This window comes from Alnus glutinosa, chromosome 4, assembly GCF_958979055.1.
Source record: "Alnus glutinosa chromosome 4, dhAlnGlut1.1, whole genome shotgun sequence".
In the NCBI taxonomy this organism is placed as follows: Eukaryota; Viridiplantae; Streptophyta; class Magnoliopsida; order Fagales; family Betulaceae; genus Alnus; species Alnus glutinosa.
Window position 1 is genome coordinate 23,828,727 of NC_084889.1, and position 8,848 is coordinate 23,837,574.

Below are 8,848 nucleotides of genomic sequence, written 5' to 3' on the forward strand. Positions count from 1 at the left end.
TTGGTGAGCCAATTTGCTGAAATGGTTTAAAATGAGTCTCTGCCTCACCAATTTAGTGAAAAAATTAAAATAAAAAAAAAAATTGTAAGTGAACAATACTCACTAACAATAACGAGCACTGTTCATAATAGTGAGTACTATTCACTTAACAAAACAATTAAAAAAAAAAAACTAATTAAAATTCTCTCTTCATTTTTTCTATTTTTTATTTCTCTATCATGCATCACACACAATCTCTCTTTTGAAAAATCATTATTTAAATGGAATACTGATTGTAAATAGCTAAAATTGTAAAATTGTTGGGTGTGCTTTAAAAAAGTGAATGGCTAAATAGAAAAAATCAATTTTTAACTATTTTGTCTCGTCAAAATTTGTTGAGAATGCTCTAAGGGGGTCATCTCCAGAAAGTGATAAGAGCCTATTCCACCCCAAAAAAAAAAAAAAAAAAAAAAAAAAAAAAAAAAAAAACACTCATATATTTTATTTTTCTCAGAGAATGGCGTCTACAACTCTAATATTGTCTTTTTTTATCTTCAGATATTCTACTGACTTAAGTATTAGAGTCTCCTCTACCGACTCAACACTGCCTTCACTCCGGTGGTTCTCTTCTTATACTCATCAACGGTGCAAAAATCTGCAATTAATATAAACCAACATATATATGATACTGCAATCTTTTAAGTTACTGTGTTTAGTTTGTGTTTGGAAATCCACCAACTCATTAATAACCAAGTTATTGAACACTCGACTGACCTCCACCCACAATATGACACATCATGAGGTTAAGGTATTTTTATTTTGTCCTTTAAACCTACGTATAAGTATATAACTACTTTGTACTCGTATTGAATTGCTAACAATTTGAGCAGATAATATGAAAAATCATATATAAATTCACATATCCAAGTAGCTGACCGGATAATATAAAATTTATTTAAACAGATGAGTCTCATATAAAATTTCTCATGTTACCTACCTAAATTATTAGCCGTCGAAATAATTACTGTGAATCTCAATTCTTAATAAGTTAGTAACGCCCTTGTTAATAGGTTTATAATATCTTTTTGTGCTTTGATAAGTTTATTTTTTGTTTAAAAAAAAAAATGAAGAAAAAGAAAAGAAAAGACAATAGTTTAGAAATTCAAAGAAACAGCGGTGGTCCCAGTGGAGCCAAGCGAAGGCACGCGGGCTTTGCTTATTTGGCCCTTCAGAGTGTGCTTTGGCCCCTTGGCACAGGTGGAGACTCGGAGTAGAACAGAGAAGAAAGAGTTAAAAAAACGTCGTTCAAAAGAGAAAGCCTGGAAATTAAGGTATTTCCTTTTTGTTTATGGAAAGGAATTTTTGGCTTATTTATATCAGATTCGCTCTATTTCTCTCTCTCCAACAAGAAATCTATCCGAAGGAAGAGAAGACTGTGAAGCAGAGGATTTATGTCGTCTGGTTTTGATCTACTATCTGGAGCTCTGAAGCGGCTCTTGTTCTTCTCTCAGTCTTTTTCAATCTTAGCCTTTAACACACTCCTCGTGTTCTTCGCCTTTTGCATGCAATCACGGTGCCATGGTCGGACCCCAAAACAGTCTTCCCCAACCTTTTTCATGCGATTGAGATCAAAACAGTATGTGGGTTTTTGTCTAATTTCTGTGCTATGTTGTTTTTTTCATTTTTATCATGCCGTACAAGAAGACAGATTTTTTATTTTTGAATTTTTTTTTTTACTTCATTTATGATTAATGGCAGGGGTTTTGATGGGTTTTAGGATTTTCATTCTATTTTCTTTTATTTTTAATAAAAAGAATTTTTCTTTGCAGGACTTGTTATGGAGTAGACTCCTTCGGGGCTTATCCCAGAAAGAAAATTGTTGCCCTTTCAATTGTTTCTTTCTGGGTTTTGGGTTTTTCTTGATACTCAAGATTGACAAAGATCTATTATTTTCCTAGAATTATTATTATTTTTTTTTTTTCCTGATACTCAAGACGACAGTTATTATCTATTGAAGAAATAAAAGCGAATGAGGAAAATTCGTATTATATACAATGATCCTTATGCCACTGATTCTTCAAGCGACGATGATGAAGAACATTGGTTCAAGAAAGAACAAGCAAAGGCTTCTAAGCGCTTTGTCAAGATGATTTTGCTTCCTAGTTTCAGATACGATTCGCGTGAAGATACAAAGTCTTCGCAACCCAATGGAAGGAAAATTAGTATTGCAACAAAGGTTTGCTGCAAAGAGGAAGTTTGCAAGAAAGTTCGAAAATCGTCTTCGGCATACAAGGGTGTCCGGCGCCGGAAGTGGGGGAAGTATATAGCGGAAATCCGCGACCCATTTCAACGCCGGCGGCTGTGGCTTGGTACTTACAACACTGAGGAGGAGGCTGCTCGTGCTTACAAGAAAAAGAGGCTTGAGATTGAAAGCTTGCATTCTACTGCCATGCTGGGTGAGACCCAGAATTCGTTTCACCGTCCGTCGCCGTCGTCTGTGCTCGACGTCTCTACCCCGGCTCCGGTTTCCGACGGAACAGGAAATTCAAACAAAGAGGAAGGCAACGTGGAGCCGATTCTTGAAGAAGAGCTGGTATTGGTGCAGCCATTGGAGAGTCGAGAGATAGGTCCGGGATATGATCAGTATTCGCTGTTGGGGAACGATTTCGAAAGAAATTTCAACGACATTAATGGGTATGGAATGTGTGGGTTTGAATACGGCGAGGCAGGCGATCTTCCTTCTCTTGACATTGACTTCGCTGATCAGGAGTTTTCGTGGATTGAGGAAACATGAAAGAGAAATGCACACAACAAATTTACACAATTTTTACACATGGGATTCATGCGAGGGAGACTCCACGTGAGTCCCACTCCATGTGAATGTGTTGCATAAAAATTGTATAAAATTCGTTAACTTTTGCATATAAGAAAAAGTAGCAGCATTATTTACTGTTCATACTTTTCGTATGTACCTTCAAAGTAAGAATACAAAAACAATTTTTGTCATTTTTGTTGGGGGAGAAACGGAGTTAAATCGTTTCCCTAAATTTCAGTCTAAACTTAAAAAATGGGGCTAATTTTTGCATTTTACGATGGCTTTTCTATTCTTTCTTTATTTCCAAAATGATATAAACGAGGGGATTTCATACAAAATCATCATCGTATGGTTGACAAAGAAGCTTCTTCTCAACTCCAGTCAGCCCTCAAAGGCATTTATCAGTAGTAGGAATTTGTAATTTAACATTTTGTCTTCAATTAACTTTCAATTTGTATGATAACCATCAATTAATTTCGTATGGCAAGTGACTGTTTGCACCACTTTCTCATAGGCAAATACCAATGCACAATCAAGAGTAAATTAGAATAGAGTATATATATATATATATATATATATATATATATATATATATTAGAATAGAGTCATAAAAATAAAAAATAAACAAATAAACAAATAAATCTCACTTGCTTTGTTGACACTTGAAAACTTTGGAGGTAGTAGTTAAAAGTAGCTTTCATATCTTAAGCAAAATGCAATTTGGTATGGTCGCACTTCATGAGGCAAAAGAAAATTAAATTGTTTTAGATTATTCATTTCTCGTAAGAACCTTTCGCTGAAAATGAAATATAAAATCCATGCCCACAAGTCATGGTTCATGGTTGTCTCTCTCAAAGCATCGACCGAGTATGAAAGCGCTATAAAAGTCTTTCTTAAATCATGGATCGCCGCCAATGGAAACAACACACGGCTCAAATTCAAGGCGCTGTCTGTCTTGGTTGGTTTCTAACTTTCTTCCCGCGAGATACGATCATGTCTCGACGGGCTTGTATTGGTGAGCCATTTTTTTAATTATATTTTACTATTATTTACTATATTTTAAATTGTGAATACCGAATTTTTTTTTAAAAAAAATTATGTTTGGGTAATTTAGAAAATCTCAAACAAAAATAAAAAAAGTTGGATAAAACTTGAGTAGAATTTGATGCTATGTTTGTTTTGGCATAAAATGTTTTCTAGACATTTTCCGGTGTTTGGTGGGAGCGAAAATAATAGTCAACTTTAAAATAATTTTCATTTGATAAAAAATGCTTAGTAAATTTCGTAAAATGATTTAAGCTTTTAAAAGAGTAAATCATTTTCTCCAGACGGTAGATGCAGTCGACCTTCACTCTCAAGCAGTCAACTGTCACCGGATTCCGACAAGCCAGATTCCAGCACAGGTCGAAAACCGGTCGGTATCAGAAGCTGAAAATTTTGCTGGAATTTGGCGACGTCCGACCACCGTCGCTGGATACCGGCAGACCGGATTCCGGCATTCATCGCCGGAATCCTGCCAGTCAATAACGGAATCTCGCCACCTGTGATTTTTTGGTACGAGCCAAACTCCGAACAATATTTTCAGGAAATAATTTTTTTGAAAAATGATTTCGTTGAAAATATTTTATGACATAAACCATTTTACGTCGAAACAAATGAAGCATGAATTTAAAAAAAACCTACCCAAACATGTTTTTCAAAAATAATAGGAAGAATTTTACTTATAACTCCTGATATTCATCACTTTTGAAATAAGGTACCAATACTTTAAAAAATGTCAATTTAGTGTATTCATCTTTCAATTTTTTTCAATTTCAACCATCTGCTAGAATTTTCCGTTAAATCCTGTCAAAATTTTCAAAATACCCCTGTTGTTTTTTTTGTTTTTTTTTTTAGGATTTAAGTGTTGCTCAGAATTTAACGAAATTTGCAAAAATACTAATGCCTAAATCTTAGAAGTTTTTTAATAATTTTTTTTAAAGAAAAAACACAGGAGTATTTTGAAAATTTTGATAGGATTTAACAGAAATTTCTAACGGGGGGTTGAAACTGAAAAAATTTAAGGATATCCTAAATTGACACGTTTTAAAGTGTGTGTACTTTATTTCAAAAGTAATGGAAGATAAGAGATTATAAGTGAAATTTTTCCAAAATAATAAGAAAATAATCAAAAATAAAACGCTACCCATACATGCCCCTAGCTTTTGACATAATTCTCAAAAGGTAATATTTAAATGTCTCATTTTTATTTTATTTTATCAATGTGGTATAATCTACTAGTCATTGAATACTTTTTCCTTTAAAAAGAGCTAATTCAAAGGGTATTAGACCATGTCACATCAATATAACGAGATAAAAACAAAATATTAGTGCAGCATATAATATTTCTCACTTCCAAAAAATAAAACAAGGGCTAAACTAGAGATGAAAAGGACAAAAGAGAAGGAAAATCTAATAATAGTGTTTTATAAATTACAATAATGAATCCAAATGTTGTTAGCTTAGGTTGACAGTTTCTGGCATGGCGTGAATTGCACGTTCTGTGATATTCTTTACGCTCTCCAAGAATACTATAAAACAACTAAAACTAAGAGACACATCCGGGGGTCTCACTCTGATGCCTAAGTCAGTTTTTGAGAGAAAAGTATGCTTTATAGGAGTGTACAATTAGTTGTGATTGCGGTTATTTGTTCATAACCGCAACTGCAACTGGTAGACCGTTATCTTGTTACAAACCACCCGTTATCCGGTTATTAAAAGCCGATTATTAATCAGATAACTGGTTTTCATACATATTGTTTGTTAGTTTTATTGGCCTCATTCTGTGTATGGACAAAAACACTTGTATGTAAAAGATGCTGTAAACAGGGATTCCACTATTCAGAGTGATGAAGAATTCAAGTTCCCTGTTCAGCCGTCCGGACTATCCCACTATTCAGGGATTCCACGACGTGTCATCCCGTCCGGACGCCAGACAAACCAGCATCATCCGTCCGGACAATGTATCTTTCCGTCCGGACCCTACACTATATCGAGAAGCTTCTGTACCAGCTTGCATACATCCAGACGTCTCAGCAGCCCGTCCGGACGACCATCAGTGATCGACCAGCTTCAGATTCTTTCCAAGTTCAGAATAAGGGAAGATCGATACATCCGTCCGGATGCGCGTCTCCATAAGGCAAGAATCTCAATTCAAATATCACGGTTCGGACGTCAGTTAGCCTTGGTCCGGACGCGCATAACTGATATGGAAATTGCGTGTTGAAGTTCTGTCGTCCGAACATTCATCCCCCTTGGTCCGGACGCGCGAAGCCTTATATGAAAATTACTTGCAGCGGACGTGCGACCGTCCGGACGTTAGTGTCTCACCGTCTGGATGCGGCTCTTAAACAGGAAAGATTTTCAGCGAAATTTTCAGAAAATCCTGTCGCACAATTGTCCGTCTGGAAGGCGTCCGTACATATTACAGCAGTCGCCCATTCTGCACCTCAACCTATAAATAGAAGCCCATGGGCATTGAGAACTGCAAGAATTCGGTATTGAATCCCCCAAGAGCTCAGAGAAGTTCAAGATCCCTCTGAAGCCGTCACAAGTGTGCTGTGCTACATCTGAAGTCTATCTTAGGGGTTAGCCCTAAGGTAAAGGATTCCATTGAAGACCCCTTCAGGTAGGAGACCTGGTTGGGAAGCATTCGTGTTGGGTTACACATCAGAGAGCAAGGTACGACCACTGCATCGGGTTAATGTGAGTGTTACTATCTTGTATCTAGTTTTGTCTTCTGAATAATGGAATTCCTGGGTTTGGCTGCCCCGGAGTGGTTTTTCTCTTGATTGAGTTTCCACTTCGTCAAAAAAAATCTATGTGTTGTTTACTTTCCGCATTGTTATTTTTGTTGCACACTTTACACACACTTGTATAAATTAAAAGTCCATTTATTTTTCAATTGATATTAGAGTAGGCACACTCCGTTGAAAGGATTTATTTCCTAAGTGTAATCCTCATCTATTTGTGACTTCTATTTTTTTATTACACCTTTTATCATGGATTTCTCTCAGTCATCTGAAGAAAATTATGATATTGAGCTCTCTAAAGTTTTTGCAAAATTCAATAAACTTATTTCTCCAAAAGAGCTCAAAAAGGTGAAGCAAGAAAAAAAGTCTTTGATTGTTCAGTTGTCTGAATCACATGCTTTGATTGACTCTTTGAAATATGAGAATACCATGCTATTTGACATTATTGATAAATCTGAGAATGAATTAAAAGAATCTGAAGATCTCTTGAAAAAATTCTCTAGTGATAATTTGAAGAGCATGCTTTGTATTCATTCAGATGTTCCTAACAAGCCTGGTTTAATTGTTGATGATTTGAGTGCTTCTACTTCACATGCTTCTGATTCTAAATTAGATTCCACTATTATTAAACCTGTGATAGTAGACACTGCTTGTTTGGATAATTCTTGCTTGAATAATTGTGTGATGCCCAAGCCCAAGGAATCAGGAACACGAGGTAAGTTTGTTCCTACTTGTCATAATTGTGGGAAAATTGGTCATATTAGGCCAAATTGTTATTTGTTGAAATCCCATAGGCCTTGGATTAAGCAGGATGCTATGAGGAAAAGTGAAGTTGATGATTCTTCCTCATCAAAATATGTCCCTCCGCATAGGAGACATATAAAAGGTAAGGGCAATGTTATTTGTAAGAATGCTAACCATAATTTTGCAGAGAATGTCAAAAAGCATTCAAAAAAAAGAAGCTTGCCCACCTGTCATCACTGCGGCATCACCAGTCACATCCGATCCAAATGTCCACAGCTCCAGAAGTTGAAGGTTTATAGGAAGCTGCCAACAAGAGCTACATCAGGCACTCTACCTCCTATGGCACTTCAAGCTTCACGGCATCAGCAGCAGTTAGTTCCTGCCTATCAGAGTGGCAAATCAAAGAAGAACAAACCAAAGCGCTACAAGAGGAAGCCGCAGAAGCCCACTAGCAAACATGGCTATGAAGGGTTGCTGAGCCTGATGCAAGATATGCTAAGGAGTATGGCCAATATGGACATGACCCGCAAACCATCTCCACGGGTTAAGCAAGTATGGGTCAAAGAAGGATGAGACCATTCACCCCATGAGGGGGAATGAACGCACCTAGCAGGAAAAGGTGTTCATGCCTAGGATTTGGTTCCTAATCCTAAGGCATCAGGTTTGATTGCTTGCACTTTTACTTGTTATATTTGTGTGCTTACTATGCAATCTAGGAATCAGTTTGTTGTGCCCCCTATTCTCTTGAGAGAGCATTGCAGGCACTTGTTGGGGAAGACAGAAAAAGCAGGTCGAGCGACTGTTTTTCTGTATTGGCATCATCAGATGCGGAACTTTATTTCTTTCTTTTGATAGCTTTTCAGATATTGCATGTGTTTTTGCCTGATATCTCAGTTCATTGTGCATTGATTAAATATGCTTATATATGATTGAGAGTTTATGCATGATATCTGCTAAGTTTTCCTATTGCATCTTAATGATAGATAGTTACTTTCCTCATGTGATGAAAATGTGCACTATCTAAGACTCCCCTAAGGTACATCTTTTCCTTCTCTGACTTTTTGCTTCTAGAAATTCTAGATAAGAGAAGAGGTCTTTGATTAAGATGGTCAAATTGACCACATGCTAGTTGAACCTAGAGCCTAAAAATTCTGGCACTCTCTAGGTTGCAGCACCATAAGAATTAAGAAGTAAATCATATGCATTATGCGCTTTTAAATTATATATTCACTGCTTATGTGCTGAATTTGCTATATGCCTTGCCCTCTATGTGCAAGTAAAAATTTTACTTTGTCCTTCATGGTACAAATAAAACAATTAGGTGATGCATCTTAAGGGGAGTGTATCAGATGAGGGTGGCTAGGCCCTAGTAAGATAAAGTTTGACTTTTGGCTGATCTTTCATTGATTTTCTCTCTTGTTTGGAAAATCTGGTTGCTTTTTGTCATATCAGTGAATTTCATACCTTATTGAGAAAGTCTTCACACACACACGTAGGGATGTAAATAAGCCAGTCCGTC

At 36.4% G+C, this 8,848-nt stretch overlaps 1 protein-coding gene across 1 annotated transcript; it reads left to right on the plus strand.

The window, feature by feature from the left end:
• The first annotated feature begins 1,273 nt into the window (after positions 1-1,273).
• Positions 1,274-2,985, plus strand: LOC133866942 (ethylene-responsive transcription factor ERF118-like). The gene is made up of 3 exons (XM_062303606.1): positions 1,274-1,310; positions 1,360-1,615; positions 1,809-2,985. Exon 3 carries the CDS (start codon positions 2,009-2,011, stop codon positions 2,771-2,773), a length of 765 nt encoding a protein of 254 aa, XP_062159590.1. The 5' UTR covers positions 1,274-1,310; positions 1,360-1,615; positions 1,809-2,008; the 3' UTR covers positions 2,774-2,985.
• The last annotated feature ends 5,863 nt before the right edge of the window (positions 2,986-8,848 follow it).